We start from the raw sequence: 22,321 nt of genomic DNA, 5'->3' as shown, positions 1-22,321 counted from the left end.
AAAGAGCTGGTTTTCTAGGAAGCGCGCCGCTCCAAACTTAACTATGCTAAGTGGATTTCCCTGGTGGCGCTCAGACGGTAAAGAATCCACCTGCAATGCCTATAGCCCAGAGGAAATGGTCTGCAATCACTTTCAAATTCATAAATTTGTCTTTTCCAAGTCCTGCAAACAAAATGTTCTCAGATTAAGTACCTGCGTATTGTTGTTTCATATATTCCTATTTGTTTATACCAAAATTACAATACCCCAGGAAAAAAACAGACTAAGAAAGTGGGTGCCTGTGTTATAAGCTTAAAATTTTGAAGGAAATGTAGTACAGTGGTAAGGTAACTTGCCTGAATGTCTTCCAAACTTTACAGTGATTTTCTATATAGGAGGAATTTTATAATTTTTAAAACACTATCCTAATAAATCGACTACACTTGGAATGGTATTAAGAAAGCCATCACTAATACACTAATAGTGTGTGTGTGTTATGTGCGGGCACGCTGGATCCCTGGGTAGTGTGTGTGTGTGTGTGTGTGTGTACACGCGCTGGATCCCTGGGTAGTGTGGATGTGTGTCTGTGTATGCACACGCTGGATCCCTGGGTAGAGTGTGTGTGTGTGTGTGTGTGTGTATGTGCACGCTGGATCCCTGGGTAATGTGTGTGTGTGTGTGTGCACGTGTGTGAAAAGCCTGGTAGGCTAGTCCATGGGGTCACAGAGTTGGACACAGTACACACACATATGTATCAGTACACTAATAATGTTTATATATTGATAAACTATATCCCAAAGGGTATTTCAGAAACAATTGACTGTGTCTGAAGAGGGAAATAGGGGGACTGAGAGCTGTCTAGGAAAAGAGCATTCTTCTCATTGTGTACACTTTTGAATGTTTGTCATGTAAATGTATTACCTATTCAAAAACAAACATAATTTAAAAAAAAAAAAAAAAGGATTTGCTTCCACCTAGATAGACTATCTCTATTGGAAAAGGAAAGGGCACCCACTCCAGTGTTCTTGCCTGGAGAACCCCAGGGACAGGGGAGCCTGGTGGGCTGCCGTCTATGGGATCGCACAGAGTCAGACACGACTGAAGCGACTTAGCAGCAGCAGACTATCTCTGCATGAGACACAAGACACTACAAGACTAACTGCTTCCAGAAAGGAAAAGTGAGTAGTTCAGGAATAGGAGTGAAAGGCAAGAGTTTTCACTCTGAATTTTTTGTACCTTTGGAATTTGTACCATGTGAATGTATTAAACTCTTACATTTTTTTTAAGTAGAATGCAATTTTTAAAAAGTAGCATGTAATAGTCCACCAGACTTTTTCTTTAGTTTTAATTATAGCTTACTTATACTTCAAATTGATTCTGTGAACCTAACAAAGGAAGCAAAGGTTCAGGACAGAAATCATGAATGTACAAAAATTATTTCTTCAAATCACTTTTCAACAAATTTTAAAACTTCATAGGGAAGAAAAAACTCTTCAACCTATAAAAATCTGTATAATTAGCAATGAAATAGAAAGGGGTGTTTTGAGCTTTTAAGTAAAGATTTTTTCATCCTCTTTATCAGATACCATTTTAACTTTGAGGTACTATAATTGGCAATGGACAGGGAGACCTGGCGTGCTGCGATTCATGGGGTCGCAGACTCAGACACGACTGAGTGACTTAACTATAAAAAGTATTTTTTAAGAGATTTGATATTCTATACCCTTAAAGAAGAAAATGTTACTTGGTTGCTATTAAATTAGGTAAAGCAAGGGTATTCACTTGCCTTAGAGATGGGAATACCAGACCACCTGACCTGCCTGAGGAACCTACATGCAGGTCAGGAAGCAACAGTTAGAACTGGACATGGAACAACAGACTGGTTCCAAATAGGAAAAGGAGTACATCAAGGCTGTATATTGTCACCCTGCTTATTTAACTTATATGCAGAGTATATCATGACAAACGCTGGGCTGGAAGAAACACAAGCGGGAATCAAGATTGCCGGGAAAAATATCAATAACCTCAGATATGCAGATGACACCACCCTTATGGCAGAAAGTGAAGAGGAACTCAAAAGCCTCTTGATGAAAGTGAAAGAGGAGATTGAAAAAGTTGGCTTAAAGCTCAACGTTCAGAAAACGAAGATCACGGCATCCGGTCCCATCACTTCATGGGAAATAGATGGGGAAACAATGGAAACAGTGTCAGACTTTATGTTTTGGGGTTCCAAAATCACTGCAGATGGTGACTGCAGCCATGAAATTAAAAGATGCTTAATCCTTGGAAGGAAAGTTATGACCAACCTAGACAGCATATTCAAAAGCAGAGACATGACTTTGCCAACAAAGGTCCGTCTAGTCAAGGCTATGGTTTTTCCAGTAGTCATGTATGGATGTGAGAATTGGACTGTGAAGAAGGCTGAGCGCCGAAGAATTGCTGCTTTTGAACTGTGGTGTTGGAGAAGACTCTTGAGAGTCCCTAGGACTTCAAGGAGATCCAACCAGTCCATTCTAGAGATCAACCCTGGGTGTTCTTTGGAAGGAATGATGCTAAAGCTGAAACTCCAGTACTTTGGCCACCTGATGCGAAGAGTTGACTCATTGGAAAAGACTCTGATGCTGGGAGGGATTGGGGGCAGGAGGAGAAGGGGACGACAGAGGATTCGATGGACGTGAGTTTGAGTGAGCTCCGGGAGATGGTGATGGACAGGGAGGCCTGGTGTGCTGTGATTCATGGGATCACAGAGTTGGACACGACTGAGCGACTGAACTGAACTACAATGACTAAACATAAAATACACTCAAATGATTTCAGTATGACTTTTACTACCTAAAAAATAATGGAACTTGGAATTTAGGTAATTCCATGGCAGTTCTTCCCAAGCCAGTAACAATAAATCACAAAATCTAAGAGTTAGAAAAGGCTGTAAGGATAATTTAATTCAACCCCTTATATCACAGACATAGAAACAAAGGCCCCAAAAGTTTAAACTTAAACTTGTACAACTAATATATGGGGGAAAAAATAACTAGAACCTTGATGTTCTGGCTCCTCAACCAGTATGATATCAAGTCTTGCCTCTAATAGGATGTAAAGTTACTGAAAGTATCCTTCAAATTTCTTTATTGGTTCTATATTTTACTGTGATAGTAGTCAGAAATGACCACTATTTAATAAAGAAAAACAAGGAATAAATCATTAAAAGTATTTTAATTACTATAATCTTGAGATCAACAACATATTGACAAGTTTTCTGCAGTAGAAGTACATTCTTAAATAAGTAGATCCAGGGCAACAGCTAGCAAAAAAGAAGTAATTTTATCTTAAACGCCAAAAAGTCAACTTTCAACATAACTTTATCAATGTGAATTACTCTTAAATAGAAATAGGAACTAAACATACATGCATCAAATTGTACCTTCATTCAATGATATGACACCTCCAATCAAGTTCATACATGGACAAATACATTAAGTATATACAAATAAATTTATGTTTCCAAATAACAAGCTACAGGCTCACTCACTCCTGAAACCAAAATGTTCACATAAACATACTGTCAAATATGACAACAAAAAAAAATGTAAAGGAACATATGTACACCAGAACCCAAACTGACATGTAGACATAAAACAGAGATGCTTATACAGTATACTTAAACATATGGCTCAGCCAGAAATAGCTCAAACACAAACAAACAGTGATCTACAAACACCCAAAAATATTGTAAGCTTTTTGCTACCAGTGAAAACTCAACAGTTCACCCTAAAATTGAGTTTAAAATGCTTATGCCTCAAATAAAAGAAACTGAAAAGGAAACCTGAAGCCACCCCCCACCCACTGCCACTTAATCTCTTATAAGTTGGAAACATGAAGACAATTTTGAAGACTCAGTACAAACACAAAAGGCTGGTGACTCCTATATAAAACAAAGATTATTTACTAAATGAAATCACTGAAAGAGAACAGAGAAAATTCTGTGAGGTCAACTAAATTCTTTTTACTTTAAAAGCCCTGCTAGAGACTGGCTGCTGCTCTAATTCATTATTTGGGGAGGCAAAACTAAAAAAGCTGTTGGCAGGTTCAGGTGCTGTGGGAGAACCCACAAAAAATGGTCTGAACTGAAAATCTCCATCTCCACCACCCCGATTTCGAACTGGTGTACTGTCCAAAGGAAACTTGGAGTTGTTCCCTAGAAGAAAAATAAGGGAAGAACTTAAGTATCTATTTCCTTACAGATCTTTTGGATCAAAAAACAAAGTCATTCAATAATATTTTAATAGAACTCAACACTTATGACCTGCATAAAACATACACCTTGGATAAAGAAAAGATGGCCTCCTCCCCTTACCACAGTATAGATATCTTACCTGCTTCTGTGTGCAGTTTCCAGTGATACCCATTACCTCATCACCAAAAGTAATTTAACCCAGTGAAATACTTTGGTAGAGCTAGAATTTACAGTATCATAATTTTATTATCTATTAATCTATATCCAAGGAATATCATATATATTCATGTGTGTGTGTCTTTTGTCCCAGGTTCTTTAAGAACAAATTTCTTTTTTACAATTTCTGTAAGTGCTCTGGAAAATATACGACTACCAAGAAAACCAGACACATATTCACGTCCCAAGATCAATTAGCACACCCTTAAGAAAAATTATACAATAGATCTGATAAACATTTAACAGCTTCCAATGGGGCTTCCCTTGAGGCTTAGCTGGTAAAGAATCTGCCCGCAATGCGGGAAACCTGGGTTCAATCCCTGGGTTGGGAGGATCCCCTGGAGAAGGCTACCCACTCCAATATTCTAGCCTAGATAATTCCATGAACTGTATAGTCCATGGAGTTGCCAAGAGTCGGACACGACTGAGCAATTTTCACTGAACCCATCCTTGGCTTTAGTTATATAACTAAAGGAGAATGCTGACTGTATCTACTTCAAGCCAACAATGGTGGCAAGAGGTGAAAGGAAAAAGGTAAGTGTATGCAAACAAAGGAACAGGTAAGAACTGGCAAAAATGCAAGAAATTGAAATAAATGTGGATAGTCACAAGGAAAAAATAAGAATACCTATAATGCCCATACACAATAATACTTTGATTGACTAAATCATATGAGTAACTGAAAGCTAAGTTGAAACTTGTTTCAATTCTATGATATTCTTCATCTCATTACTTCATGCCTTTTCTAGGATATCATCTTCTCAACAATAAAATTCAAAAAAAGAGGCTTTATAAAAATCCAGCTCAAATAAAAGTTCATCTCAAGAATTTTCACTTTTTTGTGTGTCAAAAAAGTATATTAATAGCATAGTAAAAACTATTAGATTCTGTTATATCAAGAGTGGTATAAAGGAGAGAACTCAGGAAGAGATTCTCTGCCATCTGACAAGTAGAAAAAAGCTAGACTGTATATTTCCAGGAGGCAGAAATCCTATCTGGATAATCCTTACATCCCCATTGCCCACATTTTTTTCCAGCAGTCTGGCACATGAAACATGCTTAATAAATATTTGATAAATTTATGAATGAATAAACAGAAGAACAACAAATAATAACTTAAGAACTGTGCAATCAGTATTGTCATGTGAAAGAAACTAAAACATGGTCTCCTCACAGGATAGCAAACAGTTAAACGAGTATGGGCTCTGAAGATAGCTCTGTGACCTTGACTAATTTACTTAACCTCTCTGTTCCTCAGCTTTCTCATCTGTAATATAGGCATGATAATAAACACCTACCTCATAAAGTTTTATAAATGACACAAATACATGTGAAATTATAAGTTTCTAATACTTAGTAAGGAATTAATAAATGGCAGCTAATATTATTATTATTACTGCAACTAAATAGCTTTTCATTTGAAGTGGAAATTTGCCAACTTTAATTTTGGAATTATTTACTCTATTCAAATAAATTGAAGATGTAGTTAAAAATGTAAGCAAATAAAACAAATAAAAGTAAGGATGTGCTGATTGAGACACAGATGAAGAACCTAGAGCCTACCACTAATACTACCACTCTAGGCGTCTGGAGTCTCCACTAACTGCATGGAACTATGCAGGGTACAGTGTGAAACATCACTAATCTAAAGAACTGATACTGGATATTACATGTCCTTTCTTACCTAATGGGAAACCAAAAACACCAGACTGTGCAATCATAGATGGTTCAAGAGTACTATCTTGGTTAGCAATAGTGATATTTCGTAGCCTAAGGCTATCATAGAGGCCTTGGAGCTTTTGATACTGGCGATTTCGCTCCATAAGTTTCTCAGAAATGTCACTGAACTTTTTCTTATATTCTTCTAGCACTTTCTTCATGGAGGTGACCTCCCCTTTCATAGAGGTCAATTCTACATCCTTGCTCTGTATTTGCTGAGTATATATCTTCTCCATCTGTTTCAGATGGCCCTCTGCCTTGCTGAAATTGTATTCTTGATAGAGACGCTCCTGGTGTACCTGTCCCAAGAGAGAAAAGATTTAAGGTAATAAATGCAAAGTTGCTTATTTTAACTTTATACAAACACAGAAAGAAAAGAAAAACACACATACTGGAATGTTATTACTTTAAATTTTATAACCAGATTAAGAAATTAGGATGTACAAAAGAATAATTATTATAGAAAATAATACACTATGTCACTAAATGCATAGAAAAAAAAATGGAGGAATACTCTCAAAGCATGACCATTACACCAACAAAAAATGTGAATATTTGTTTAACCTCAACAAGTGACATGTAGACCAAAGGTTTCCAAGAAATCTAACACTATATTTCAAGTAATCCATAGTGTGGAGAACATTTTATAAAACAGTTCCCAATTATCCCTGCCTTCTAACACTTATATCCTCCCCTTGATCTAGACAGGACCTGTGACTAGATTATAGGAAAAATGACAGGATATCGCTTATGTACATTACATAAGAATATAGTTTCTCTTACTAGCATACTCTCTCTCTTGCTGGATTTGTGGAAGCAAGAGGCCAAGTTGGAAAGGCCAACAGGCAAGTGACTAAGAGCAGTCTCTGGGAAATAGCCAGCAAAATACTAAGGTCATAATGACTTTAAGGATAGATTTTACAATACCACATGTTCATGTTCAATCAATACTACCCCCCAAACTGGGATCTACTTTAAGACAGAGTGTCTATTCATTTCAGTCAATAAGTATTACTGAGACTTAAGACCAGTAACTATGATGGCCACTGAGGACCCAAAGATACACAGGAATCAAAACATGACCTAAAGAACTCTCCTAACTAGAAAAGATGAGCAAATATATAAGTAATTACAATATAGTATAAATAATACAACAAAGTAAGCATAAGAAGATATAGGAGCATAGAAGAGGAACATTTTACCTAGAAAAATATAATGAAAATATTTATGTGACAGATGACAAACAGACCTTTTAGAAGCATTATTATAATTGCATATATAAGATATAACACTATTATACTCAAGGACCTGATTAAAGTTCTCCACAGATAAGCCTTTCTAAAAAGAAGCCAAAGGCAGAAATCAAAAAAGGAAATAAGGATATGAATTTGAAGAATGCTCATTATAGCATTTTTTAAATAACTTACAATTTATGATACAATTCAATCATTAAAATTATGATTTTATGATTTCATCAAACACACAAAAATTTTAAACCTCTGTATGTCAAAAAAATCAAGGAAGACTAACAAAAGTGAAAAAAATTTCTTGCCACATCTGAGTTAAGTATATGTATAGAGAGAATTCTTATAAATAAGTGGGGGGAAATCTACAGCAAATAAAATAAAACAGATAACTAATAAAAGAAAAATATACTTAAAATACAGGAAAATGTATTCATCTAAAGGCCATCCAACAAATGCATATTTAGAGAGCAATGAGATTCTACTGTAACCATACCTAATTGGTGAGCAGAAAGTATGGTGAACAAGCACCCGCCTACATTTCTTAAGGGAACACAAACTGACAAGATCTAACTGGAGGGCAACTTTTAGTACTACAATTTTTAAAACTTTCAAATGTTTCACTTTCAGGTATTTAAAGTTAGCAAAAAATTAAGGATATGAATTTAATGATAACAGTACTCATCCCAGCATTTTAATAACTTGGAAATAAATTATGATACATTATAACCATTAAAATTATGATTATAGAATGGCTAATTTTTAAATATTTAATAAAATACTCATAACAGGCATAATCTATTGTCAATTTACCTGGCCACAAAAATGGTATCTGTGGTATTATCCTAGGTTTGTATAGACAAAATATATATATTTATATCCAGGAAAATCTAGTAATATACAAACATAAATATCAAGACTGGTTATCTCTGAGTGATGGAATTATGGATTATTTTTATTTTCTTCCTTTTGGATTTTCAACACTAAACATATTACTTTTGCAAAAAAGAAAATTAAAAAGAACATTTTTCCATACATTTATTAAAAAACAAATACAAACACAGTGAAGGAAAAACTTTAGAAGCATTCACATACGCCTCAAAGCATACTCTCCAGAGAAACTAGCCTAAGCACTAACCTGGTATGTCCAGAAGGCCAGCGCTCGGGAGCTGATGTCCAACACAATCTCTGGTCGAAGTCCCGCCAATACCATGGCTTTATATTCCTCTGACGGACTGAGTTCTGTGCGGACAATATCTAGCTTTCCAGAAAGAGTACTGTTGCAGGCAGGGCAGATAGCTGGTGAACGACTAAACTCACCACTACCATGCTGATCACAGAATATATGAGAGCAGGCAGTGACCCATGCATAACCAGAGAGTTTGACACGACACTTGCGATAATTACAAAGCAGCATGTCTTCACACAAAGACATAATAGATAATAAAGTCTCCAGATGCTGAAAAGAATCCTAAAAAGGGATAAATGAAAAAGTCAATTTGCAGTAAAATTAAATAAATAAAAATAAATTGAAACGTTTTTATTTTACTAAGACAAAATAATATACCTTTTATTATGCTTTTGTATTACAATCAATATATAATATTGATTTCAGCCACCCAACAATATTGTGCTCCTTCTTTGTGCAAACCACTGCTAAGGCCATGAAAAAATTTTTTAACGAAAAAGTTAAGGACACAGGTAGTTCCACATCTCACTTATAAGTTAAAAATAATATGTTCATGCAAAAAAAAAAAAAGGTTTAGGAACATTTACAAAGTACAGATAAAAATTAAATTAGTGCTTTTTGCCATTTCTCAATACCTAAACAAAAATCCAAATGTATTACCCATTCATAGTTTGCTAGAATATTTTAGTATCACTTCTCACACTTGGCAGATATAAAAAGTCCAGGCACTAATTTTAGCCATTCTTTAATGCAAATTATTTTTAGTTACATTTTTAGGTTTTCATATATGCTAATTCCTCAGATTGTTTAACTGTGTTGCCTTGACTAGTAACCTATACTATTAAATAGAAACTAACCTAATTCATTCAAGTAGTTGACATGATGAAGCCTGAAAATCTATATAAAAGCAAACTTTATCACCAATTAAACAACTCACCTATTAATGTAAATACTATTCAATGCTATGCTTCTATTTCATTATTTTTCAACTAGGCAGCAATATCCTGAACATATCAAAATTAGCCATTATTGTGTAAAATAGGTCTTTTCTTGTGCCTCAGACAGTAAAGAATCTGCCTGCAATGCAGGAGACCCGCGTTTGACCCCTCGGTCGGGAAGATCCCCCGGAGAAGGGAATGGCTACCCACTCCAGTATTCTTGCCTGGGGAATTCCACAGACACAGGAGCTTGGTGGGCCTACTGTCCAAGGGGTTGCAGAGTCAGACACGACTGAGCGGCTAACACTTTGTATAAAACAATAGTGACACACCAATTATACACCAAGGGAAGATGGTCACATTTAGAAACGGATAAATTCTGTCAAGACAGTTGCCTGGGTCACAGCGGTAGGACAAGGACGCTCCGACACGCTCGTTTTACCCCAAATGTCCCTGCTGAAGGAGTCTCCACAGGTACCCGGCGGCCGCAGTTACAAGGCCTTCGTCGCTCCAGCAGGGTAGAGTGCAGACGGGAAGCAGAAGAGCTGGAAACAGTTCGGAACTTGAGTCCCTTACCAGGCAGAGCCAGTGCTAGTTGCTCAGTCTTGTCCAGCTCTTTGCAACCGCCAAGCTCCTCTGTCCATGGGATTTCCCAGACAAAAATACTGGAGTGGGTGGCCATTCCCTTCTCCAGGGGACCTGCACCAGGCAGAGCGAGAGGTGCAGCTAGTTCAAAATTTTCCACAAGGTCGGGGAAAGAGTCAATTTAGTGAGCCGTCCAATTTAGCGAGAACCAAGTTTTGAAGATTAGACACACGGAAACTTCAAACTCGCAGCGCTCTCAAAAGAAAATACTAACAAGATTAATTTAAAAATTGTTTTTAAAATCTAACCTGAGACGCCCAAGAAAAGCGCGGGAAAACACCGTTGCTGCCTTAACTCCACGACGACGACGACGACGACGACAAGCGAAGATTCTCCACTGGCGTCGCCACTACGTCTTAGGGCGCATGCGCGGGGTCGCAAAGCCTGCCGGGTGGTGAGCGCCGAGTCACACAGCTCAGGATCCTGGGACCCGAGGCTTCTAGCACCTAGACTATGGGCGTTGCACCCCCAGGCGCGCGTGTCTTTGAGCGAATCTGACCGAGCCTGGTCTAGGTGTCCCACTTGGGAGCCTCGCAGATACTGTCCTTGTGTGCGGTTTTCACCCCTCGACTGGCACAAGCTGTTATTTAGTCGCTAGCCCTGTCTCTTTGTGACCCGCATGGACTGTAGCCCACCAAGCCCCTCTCTCCTAGCTGTCCTCAGCCTAACATTTGAGGTCAGAGTAGAGTGGGGACAGTTGAGAAGCTAACAGCAGGAGTGAGTACACGCAGGTGTTTGTTCTGGGAAATTTTAGGGAGTACCGGCTGGGCAACAAGGCTTTGTATTTCAGGAAAGTCTCCCAAATTGTGTGATATCTATAATTTGACACCTACCACCTCTGTTGTATTTTCTGACGTTTTTTAATCCATCTTGAGATAGACCTCTTTCCAGTTTTTCACATCCTCTATATAAAGAACTTACTCCTTGGAAGGAAAGTTATGACCAACCTAGATAGCATATTCAAAAGCAGAGACATTACTTTGCCAACAAAGGTCCATCTAGTCAAGGCTATGGTTTTTCCTGTGGTCATATATGGATGTGAGAGTTGGACTGTGAAGAAGGCTGAGCGTCGAAGAACTGATGCTTTTGAACTGTGGTGTTGGAGAAGACTTTTGAGAGTCCCTTGGACTGCAAGGAGATCCAACCAGTCCATTCTGAAGGAGATCAGCCCTGATTTCTTTGGAAGGAATGATGCTAAACCTGAAACTCCAGTACTTTGGCCACCTGATGCGAAGAGTTGACTCATTGGAAGACTCTGATGCTGGGAGGGATTGGGGGCAGGAGGAGAAGGGGATGACAGAGGATGAGATGGCTGGATGGCATCACTGACTCGATGGACGTGAGTCTCAGTGAACTCCGGGAGTTGGTGATAGACAGGGAGGCCTGGTGTGCTGCAATTCATGGGGTCGCAAAGAGTCGGACACGACTGAGCGACTGATCTGATCTGATATAAAGAACTTGATTTAGAATCTGTATATGAACGTTCATTACAGCTCTTAAGCAATAGGGTTAGGTGTCAGCTTTTCTGAGATCATCCGCCTGTGTACATTCCTGGGCCTGCTTGGATTAATAATTGTTTAAATGTTTGCACCCATTTTATCCTAATACTTTTTACCTGTTACATTTTCTCGTCTGTACTTACTGTATGACTTTCTGCTCAATCTATGAATCTATTAGAATTCATATTAGAAATTAAGCTGAGAGCTCCAGGGGTCCTCAGAATATAAGCCTAATGCTGACTTTTGTAGCCACTTTTCCTGAAGATGTGACACTAGTATGAATTAGTAACAAACAATCCAATAAATCAGCAACACAGAGGGGACACTAAGCCCTGCAAACCCCCTTATAGGTTGTGAATCTATATATTAAACCTTTCTCCTTCAGACAAAAACCTACCCTGATTAAACAACTTTCTCTAGTTTTTTGTCTATCTATAACTGGTTCACAGTAATCAAGGTCATCTTGGCCTTTGTATACTTCTCCTAAAATGTCTTGAGAGTTCAAAATAGAAATTCAATCTAGAGTTACAAAACGGGTTTGAAGAAAATCATGGTTTCCATATGTAAACCATGTAACCCCCAACATGTTTTGGTTATCTGAGCCTTTTGTGCATTTTCTGGTTTTAACTATACCAAATGTAGAAATATTGAAGTACAATAAAAAGGTACACTCTCATGTCAAGTTATAAAACACAAAGCATTCACATTTGACCTGTACCTAACTTTGATTCTAGCCAAGTTACCTTTGTGCTACAATATGATCCCTTCCTGCTTCTTCAATTTCATTGTTTCCCCAAAGCTTGGTGTAACCCACACCATTTTTAAAGTCAGTTTCCAATTTCCAACCTATTTGGCTAAAAGCCTATATGAATCGTGTGTGTGTATATACACAGATAGATATACCTACACACACATACACACATTTGGTGGGAGGGAATGATGGGGATGTTTTGCCAGATAGGACAAAGTGGGGGGAGCTACAAACTCTTAATATCCCACTAGTCTGGAATACCAGGAAATAGACTTAACCTGTTTTTTGGTGGCATGTGTCCTGTTCTCTCATGGCATAGAAAAACCCTTCCGTGGCTCATTTCTAAGGTGCTCCTGAGGATGAAACCACTGAAATCAGTCAAGGCTGGGATACAGAGACCTGACCACCAAAAAGAGCATTTTAAAATATTGGTTTTTCAAACTTATGGTTCCTGGGAGGAAGGGATAGTTATGGACTTTAGGAAGGTCATGTACACAGTGCTACAGTTTAAATGGATAACCAACAAAGACCTATCGTATAGCACATGGAACTCTGTTGGATGTTATGTGCCAGTCTGTGTGGGAGGCAGTTGGGGGGATACATGTATATTTATGGCTGAGTCCCTTCGCTGTTCACCTGAAACTACCACACATTGGTAATCGGCTATACCCCAATACAAAACGTTTTTGATGTTAAATGAATAAATAAAATATACTAAAAATAGACAGGCTTTTATTATTAAATATTAAGCATATAAAAAATGTGTGGAGAATGACCATCACTCAATCTAATAAACCCAAACTTTTCTCAAGTTTGATGTTTTTTAATGAGGTAACAAGTTAACAGATATTCAGTCAATTTTCCTTTTACCTCTCCAGAGGTAAACAAGCCAGATTTGGGGGTTTATCATTCTCATACAGGTTTTTAATATGTACATATATCAAACTTTGTTTTCATGTTCTCAAACTACTAAATCTCACACAATACATATCAGTTGGCCGTTTTTAAGTCTTTTTTTTGAGGTGTAAAGTTAATACACATACCTTATACTAATTCATTTTAACAGCCAAATTCTACAAACCACAATTTATTTACTCATTCTTCTAATGGACATTGGTTCCAGGCTTTTACAACTAAAAATATTTTACTGCAATAAACTTTCTGTGCCCATTTCTTTGAGTACACATGTCAAGAACTCCTTAAGAATACCCAAAGATTGGGTATAATCATCTTCAAAAAATGATGTTGCCAAACCTTCTCCAAAGTAATAAATTAATTTCACTGCTACCAGCAACTCCAACCTTGACAACATGTTTAAGTGTCAGAGTTCGTTTGTTCTGTTTCAATTTTTGCCCATCTGATGGCAGTGAAATGGAATCTCAGTGTTGTTTTAATGTAAAGTTATTTTATTAGTAGTTAGATTAAGCATCTTTTCATGTGACTATTCAGGGATCCTCCTCTATGAATTGTTCATGCATATCCTTTGATCATTTTCTTGATTTAAATGGAGCCTTTGTCAGTTACATGGCATGCAAACTTAAGTTTGAATTTTAGTGTATACAAATTTATCAGTCTTTTCTTTTGCCTTATGGCTAATCCAATGTCACAGTGCCATATTCTTTGCTTTTATATAGGCTTGAAGTTTTGCTTTCAATTTACAGATCTTTAATCCATTCTTCGGAGAAGGCAATGGCACCCCACTCCAGTACTCTTGCCTGGAAAATCCCATGGATGGAGGAGCCAGGTGGGCTGCAGTCCATGGGATCGCTAAGAGTCGGACACGACTGAGCGACTTCTCTTTCACCTTTCACTTTCATGCATTGGAGAAGGAAATGGCAACCCACTCCAGTGTTCTTGCCTGGAGAATCCCAGGGACGGGGCAGCCTGGTGGGCTGCCGTCTATGGGGTCGCACAGAGTCGGACACGACTGAAGTGACTTAGCAGTAGCAGTAGCAATCCATTCTTCCTAACATAAAAAGTCTGGATAAACTCTGACAGCACAATTTGTGCATTCATTATCATATACCATTTAACTGGTATTTTACCATGAAGTTTGATATTGATCTTGTTTAGATATTATAAGTACTTACTGGCTATATTATGTACCACATTTCTCTAAGAGCTTCAGAAATAATAATCTTCCTATTATGTTTGAATCTCAGATAGTCAGCATCATCTACTCTAAATCTAATTTGATATTTATATTTGCTTTAACAGAAGAATAGGTTTCATATTATAGGTTTCTAAAGAATAGGTTTCGTATTATAACAGAAGTTATTATTAAGACTCATTGCTATCCACATAGTTTATCAAGTCAAAATTTAAGTCCCAAGTATTCCATGTAATCTTGTTGAAATGCCATTAAAATGGTTATCATTTCCAGAGATTCAAAAAAAAAAAAAAAATTCTATGGAGATTTTAATTAACTTCAAGTATTTCTTGAGTATCTATTCTGGGTCAGGCATTGCAGATAAGCAAGTTATCCTGCTTTCATGGAGCTTACAATCTAGCAAAGAATCAAACAATGATAGAAGAAAATATTTTACTCTTTCTTTTATTGCCTCTAAATTTTTGCAAGTTGATTCTTATAAACCATTTCTGGTGAGAAAAGTCAGTGTCCACCTTTAATTTGAAGAATCATCCACCTTCATGCTGCAGAGAAAAAGATATTTTTAATAGAAAGGTGAATAACTACTCAATAGAAAATTGAGTAAACCATTTAAAATTTAAACATGAATGATTTCAGAGTATGTTTCAATAACTCCTAGAATCAAATGACTAGAGTGCTTCCTTTCATAGTCCTACATCAGTGCTATTCAAATGTGTTGCAATCAGGGGGTTCTCTATATATTAGATCCTCATGTTTTCGAATTAATGGAGTTTTTTAATCCCAAGTATAATTCTTAATCTAGAGTCACCACCTGCTTCACAATTGTTTGACTCCGCAAAAATCAGAAGGCACTAACGGACAGCCAACCCGTCCCCATGGTGCCCTGAGTGAAGACAAGTCAGTTTAGATATATGATGGACTAAAATCCCACTACTTAAGGCTCCAAGCAGTGAGAGGAACAGCCATCAAAGATTATCTCCAATCACTTCAATAAATGTTTTAAGAAACATCACTATCACTTCTAAATTTTTAAAGGGTTAGTCGAGAACTAGAAGAACCATTAAGTATCAACTGGTCCAGCTAGCAGACAGACAAAAAAAGGAATTAGATGATAAATAAATTAGTGTCAAAAAAAAGATTAATTAAGAAAATGTTATTGAAACAATGATATTGGGACATACACTATAGACCTTATTACCATACTTTGCCTAACACTAGAACTAAATTAGATTCTGTGTACTAAGGGTAAAGATAATGAGGCATAGCCCAACTGCCAGAAAGATGCACATAAGCAATAAAAACAAAGAATTTCTTATAACTATTATGCATATGTCAGAAATTGCTAGGTAGTACAAAGTCTAAGATAAATATACACATGGACTCCAGTGATAAAATAGCTAACATATATTGAGCACTTACCATATGTTAATAATGTTCTAAGCCCCACACATTTATTATCTAATTTAATCTTCTAAGTCAAGTATTATTCCTTTGAGTCAGGTACTATTATTACCACCTTTTAAGATATAAAGACCCTACGACATTGAGATATTAAGAAACTTGCCAAAAAAAAAAAAAAGAAACTTGCCAGGGTTACATAGCTGCTTAAGTGATAGAGAGTGGGTTTGAACCAAGTCTGACTTCAGAAGCCATGTATAGCTACTATGCTATGCCACCTTTCAACATCTTCAGTTGACTTTTTAAAAAATAAAATTTGTAGCACCTTAAAAGCTAGCCATGAAGTCACTAAGCTGAGTTTCCACAGATTCATATGTATATCAAAGCTTTTCAATTTCAACATAAGCCTTACCATAAAACAAAAACGCTATTATTATCTACTGTATATCCAGGATTACAGCTCCCAAGAGTTCCGGCTGGGAAAGAAGTGAGACTCCAGTCTAGTTTCCTGAAATTTCATTTCTGCAAAAGATACAACTGAAAGCTAAAAAATTATTTCAAGTGCTGATGTTACTTTAACATTACTTTTAAATATTTGTATTTCCTATATTTCACACTCATATGTTGCCCCATTCTCTGCTGAAACTTGCAAGTACAAGAATACAAGCCTGTCCTATCTAGGCTGCTTTAAATAACTTTAAATTATAGATGAATGTAACAAAGTCAGAAAATACTGGTTAACAAGATCATCCATACAACCCAATACTAAAGACAATAATCCCTAGTATTGGAATATATCCTTTCAAATGATTTCTCAAGTAAACATAAGCACATAAAACTGTTTAAGCAGAAAAAGGATTATACATATTGCTCTGTAACTTGTTTTAAATTAATATATCATAAATACTCTTCCATTTCAAGAAAGATAAACTGGTACCATAACTTTTAGTGATTACATAGTATTGCATTTTATTATCTTGATTTTAAAATTGATTTAACCAACTCTGGGGTTCTCTTAATCTTATGTATAAACTAACAAAATAGTGACTCGTTTAATACTGTCAAGTTAAGTGGTTAACAGAATTATACCAGTTATCAGCATTTTCTCTGTAGTGTTTGAATTTTTAGATTAAGGATTCTTGACCCAAGTTCTATCTCAAAGAGATACAACAAAAGATCAAAGCTCAACCAAGCATTGTAGTAGCAAACTCAAAGATTTAAGAATTACCTAACATCATGGGCTAGATCCCAGTAAGAATCCCAAGAAATAGAATTCAATTCCAAGTGTTTGTGCTAGCTATAGTCTGCTTAGAGCATGCATTCAATCAGGGCAATCAGGACTTCTCTGGCAGTCCAATGGTTAAGACTCCACTCTGCCAATACAGGCAGCACGGTTCAACACCTGGTCTGGGAAATAAGATCCCACATGCCACATGTGCAGTCAAATAAAAAATAAATAAAACAATCAGGGCAGTCAGCTGAAACATAGGCTTAGCCTGTATTTCGTCATGGCAAACTGCAAATGACTGACTGCTGAAGAACAAACCACCACCAGGTCCTTATCTCCAAACCAGGGAAACTCTCTCGAGGTTAGCACTGAGCCCCTTCAACTACCAAATTTCAACCACTAAGAAAACTCAATCTCCAAACTTGCGAGGTGGTTAGAAACTCAAATGAGATAAAAATGAAGGTTTTCTTTACACTTACTTCTGATATCATATGAACAGCTTCTCTCTAGGAATCAAGTTGAACTACAGGATCTATCAAGCATCTGACATCTCTGGAGAATAAAAAATTAAATAATAAACAAATATACAAAGGTTATGACTACAAGACTTGAATGCACACCAGCCTACTCCACAAGTCACACCCATAAAGCCTCAAGGAAAATTAACTCAAAGAAAACTATTCATTCTTTATTTGAATCTCCATTCAGCAATATAAATGGACCCATCTATTTTGGAGAACATCATCAAATGCCCAAACTCATTATCAGACTAGGGCAAGACTTCTGTACAAGCTCTGCTATTTGTATAAATTTAAAAGTTTGGGTAAAACTATACAGTAAGTCTAACCAATCTCTGAAAGGTTACTTTAATAAAAGTCAACAGTCAAAAAGAGAATAGGTATGCAAATAGAAGAAGCCCCGTGATGGCTGCAACCAAAGTATGGCAGCCATGGGAACAAATTCAGGGAGATGGGGCATAAATGGTATGAGTTACTGCCAGTCTCTCCAAGTTCACAGGGTATGTGATTACAGAAAACACTTGTAACCACAGGGTGACCACAATCATTAAGTTCACAAAATCCTTTAAAGAAAAAATAAATAAATTAAAAAATGGAAGGAGCTAAGAACCGGTAGGGCTTCCCTGATAGCTCAGTTCGTAAAGAATCCACCTGCAATGCAGGAGACCTGGGTGATCCCTGGGTTGGGAAGATCCCCTGGAGAAGGGAAAGGCTACCCATTCCAATATTCTGGCCTGGAAAATTCACAGTCCATGGGGTCGCAAAGAGTCAGACACAACTGACCGACTTTCACTTTCAAGAACTGTTAAGTGTTAGATAAATGAGAAGGCAATCTAAAATAGTTTTGTTTGTTTTTTTTCTCCAAGTATCTTTCAATTTCATTTGAGCCAGTGTCAGTTATATTTAACCTCTACTTCTGTTAAAGTATTTATCACAATAAACTAAAGAAAACCTTCCCTTGACATAGCAAAATTGAATAAGCATCATTTGGAGCACAAGTTGGCCAAGAGATGGCCGTATAAGAAAGAAGCCTCAATTTGTTCTTCCAGAGGTTGAGTGTAATCTGAATTTTTAGGTGAAACAGACTAGACACAAAGCTCATCTGGAAAGCAACCTTTATATTATTCCCTACTCTTCACTTAATTACTAGGTAAAATTTCTTTCTATTATATTTAATGATCATATAAAATCATTAACTACAATATTACAATTATATTTTTTTCATGTTCCTTTTCATGAGGCAATGGGGAAATTTAAAACTCCATAATCTCAAATACAACCTAGCTAGAAAGACAGCACACAAAAAAATTAATGTCCATGGTAAGTACCAAACAAGTCGGAGAGAGAGCCAAGTTATATTTAGAAGAATCATTGGTCAAGGAAGGCTTCATGAAGAAAAAATAGTAGGTCTTGAATGAGTCTCAAAATTGCACTTAGAAGAGTATTTGCTATGTATCTGAAAGTCGCTAAGAGAGTAATCTTGAAAGTTCTCATCACAAGAGGAAAAAATTTTTAACTAGATGTGGTGATGGATCTTAACTAGATGTAGTAATCATGTCCTAGTATCAATATATACAAATACTGAATCATTATGTTGTACACCTGAAACTAACATAACGTAACACATGAACTATATCTCTAAAAGAATAACTGCACTGTCCAATAGTTAACACCTATTACAGCCTAAATTTAAATTAAACTAAACTAAAAGTTAAATTCCTCAGTTATATTTTAATTGCTCAGTAACCTCATATAGCTGGCTATCAAACTGGACAGTACAAATATAGAACATTCAAGTTCTGTTGAAGAGCAGTGCCTTAAACAGTGGGTATGAATAAACATAAGCTGACAAAAAAGGAAGTAGCAGTTATCATTCTTAAAGTCCTACCTATAATCTGTCAAGAACTACTGAAATCATTTCAAACTTTACAACATAAGTTTTTTTCCCATATTTATAAGGAAATTTTGTGGCTCAGAGAAGTTAAATAAATTTCCTAAGTCCACTTAGCTATTAAGACCTGGGATATGAGCCCAATTCTGTCAAAATTCCATATTTTCACTTCACTACGGATGCTTTTGAACTGTGGTGTTGGAGAAGACTCTTGAGAGTCCCTTGGACTGCAAGGCGATCCAACCAGTCCATTCTAAAGGAGATAGTCCTGGGTGTTCTTTGGAAGGACTGATGCTAAAGCTGAAACTCCAATTCTTTGGCCACCTCATGCGAAGAACTGACTCATTGGAAAAGACCCTGATGCTGGGAAGGATTGGGGGCAGGAGGAGAAGGGGACGACAGAGGATGAGATGGCTGGATGGCATCACCAACTTGATGGACGTGAGTTTGGGTGAACTCCGGGACTTGGTGATGGACAGGGAGGCCTGGCGTGCTGCAGTTCATGGGGTCGCAAAGAGTGGGACACGACTGAGTGACTGAACTGAACTGAACTGATGCCCCTTACTACCTGAACTAAGAAGCAGAACTGCAAACGACAATTTGCTTTAAAACGTATTAAGAATGGCATAGTGGGGGAATAAAAAGAATGGCATACTGGCTCAGTAGGTCAGAAAGAAACAGACCCACTCATTTTGTTTCCTGTGGCAATAACTTCTTCAAAGGACAAAAGGTACATTTTATACGTGAACAGATGATTCATAAGGCTTGATATAAACCACAAATTTTTAAGTAACTCAGAGATATAATCAAAGTGTTATTTTACTTGTTCTTATCCTATACTTGAATAGTGCTTTAATTATTCCAAATGTTTTGGATATCAGCAAAATGTGAGATTAACTAAGGGAACATAGGAAGCATTCAGACACTGCAAAATTTCACCATTTCTTATTGTAAGAGTTTTAACATTGTTCACCTCAAAAGTCTGCATCTAAGTACTTCTTATGGGAAAAATAATTATAGATTTAAAGGTATACCTTGCCTATTTGTCTCATCTCACAAAACAAAACCCAGATTGCAAAGGGCCTGGTCTTTGTTTCCGTGGCACATAGCACAAAGCCTGCCTGGTAGCACATGATGCCTTTCCCAATGTGTGATGCTGCATGCAGGATTTTAGTTATGCTTCATAAAGTGTCATTCCACCACATGAAGACCATTGTACATTTACTGAGTTACTTAGGGAGCTAAAGTAAACATTTTGTAAATATCCCACAGGCAATCAATGACCCACTCATTTTGCTTCTTGTGGAAATAAGTTCTTCAAAGGACAAAAGGTACATTTTACGTGTGAACAGATGATTCATGAGGCTGGATACAAAACACAGATTGATCATGCTGAATGAGCTGATGCTTCCATTTTAAGATCATACTATCACTCAGTTTTGCTCAGTCCCATTCCAATTTACTCAGTGCCTACTGTGTATCCCACACTATGGGATACAATGATAATTCAAGGAACTTCCTGTCTTTTTTAGATAGAAAAGACACTTGCACATGTAAAACAGAACACTTTAAGGCATCATATCTTAGTCAAAGTTCAAGTACTTGCCTCTATGGTCCCATTAGCCTTTAACCATTCCTACTGAGAATGTCCAAATCAAAGTCTCCTTAATTTTTAGGGGACTCCAGATGTTATAGAGGTTTTCACACTGCTGCTTCTGGGCTGGCACATGTGGTGCTAAAGACCTAGGCTTTCCTTCCTCAGTAGATTCCATCTTCAACCTGAAGCAAAAGGAAAACAATACAAATATGAAGTAAATGCTAAACTAATTGCTTGGCAGAGTCATCTTTTAGCAACAGCTCTCTAAGGCTGTACTACCAGAACAGATTCTCAAGTTTTATTTCCCACTTACTGTCAGTTATTTTAGCTAAAAATTCCAATCGTTTTAACCTCTCAGTGGAGAAGGAATCTCTAATTTTCTTGAGGAGATCTCTAGTCTTTCCCATTCTATTGTTTTCCTCTATTTCTTTGCATTCATCGCTGAGGTAGGCTTTCTTATCTCTCCTTGCTATTCTTTGAACTCTGCATTCAGATGCTTATATCTTTCCTTTTCTCCTTTGCCTTTGAACTATTTCAAAACCTAAAAGGTGATGCTGTTAAAGTGCTGCACTCCATATGCCAGCAAATTTGGAAAACTCAGCAGTGGCCACAGGACTGGAAAAGGTCAGTTTTCATTCCAATCCCTAAGAAAGGCAATACCAAAGATGCTCAAACTATTGTACAATTGCAGTCATCTCACACACTAGAAAAGTAATGCTCAAAATTCTCCAAGCCAGGCTTCAACAGTACGTGAACTGTGAGCTTCCAGATGTTCAAGCTGGATTTAGAAAAGACAGAGAAACCAGAGATCAAATTGCCAACATCCGTTGGATCATCAAAAAAGCAAGAGAGTTACAGAAAAACATCTACTTCTGCTTTATTGACTATGCCAAAGCCTTTGACTGTGTGGATCACAACAAACTGTGGAAAATTCTTAAAGAGATTGGAATACCAGACCACTTGATCTGCCTCCTGACAAATCTGTATGCAGGTCAAGAAGCAACGGTTAGAACTGGACATGGAACAACAAATGGTTCCAAATAGGAAAAGGAGTTCGTCAAGGCTATATATTGTCACCCTGCTTATTTAACTTATATGCAGAGTACATTATGTGAAATACTGGGCTGGATGAAGCACAAGCTGGAATCAAGATTGCCGGGAGAAA

General features: G+C 37.1%; 1 protein-coding gene and 1 non-coding gene across 7 annotated transcripts; both read right to left on the bottom strand.

The window, feature by feature from the left end:
• Window positions 1-3,173: 3,173 nt before the first annotated feature.
• Window positions 3,174-17,704, bottom strand: CCNB1IP1 (cyclin B1 interacting protein 1). 6 transcript variants are annotated; one of them, XM_055537215.1, is made up of 6 exons: window positions 17,630-17,704; window positions 16,335-16,466; window positions 10,413-15,066; window positions 8,531-8,863; window positions 6,114-6,447; window positions 3,174-4,174 (listed from the first exon to the last, which is right to left on the bottom strand). In XM_055537215.1, the coding sequence occupies exons 4-6, from the start codon at window positions 8,825-8,827 to the stop codon at window positions 3,972-3,974; spliced, it is 834 nt and encodes a 277-aa protein (XP_055393190.1). In that variant the 5' UTR covers window positions 8,828-8,863; window positions 10,413-15,066; window positions 16,335-16,466; window positions 17,630-17,704; the 3' UTR covers window positions 3,174-3,971. The 6 variants fall into 6 exon arrangements, with proteins under 6 accessions (XP_055393190.1, XP_055393189.1, XP_055393188.1 ...); XM_055537214.1 differs by having other exon boundaries at window positions 16,335-16,459; XM_055537213.1 differs by having other exon boundaries at window positions 16,335-16,444.
• On the bottom strand, window positions 15,345-15,492 carry LOC129622187 (small nucleolar RNA SNORA79). The gene has a single exon (XR_008699864.1). It is a non-coding gene; the product is annotated as a small nucleolar RNA SNORA79 (small nucleolar RNA).
• Window positions 17,705-22,321: the final 4,617 nt, after the last annotated feature.

Source organism: Bubalus kerabau, chromosome 10 (assembly GCF_029407905.1).
Source record: "Bubalus kerabau isolate K-KA32 ecotype Philippines breed swamp buffalo chromosome 10, PCC_UOA_SB_1v2, whole genome shotgun sequence".
NCBI lineage: Eukaryota > Metazoa > Chordata > Mammalia > Artiodactyla > Bovidae > Bubalus > Bubalus kerabau.
This window is presented reverse-complemented; position numbering and strand designations above follow the sequence as displayed.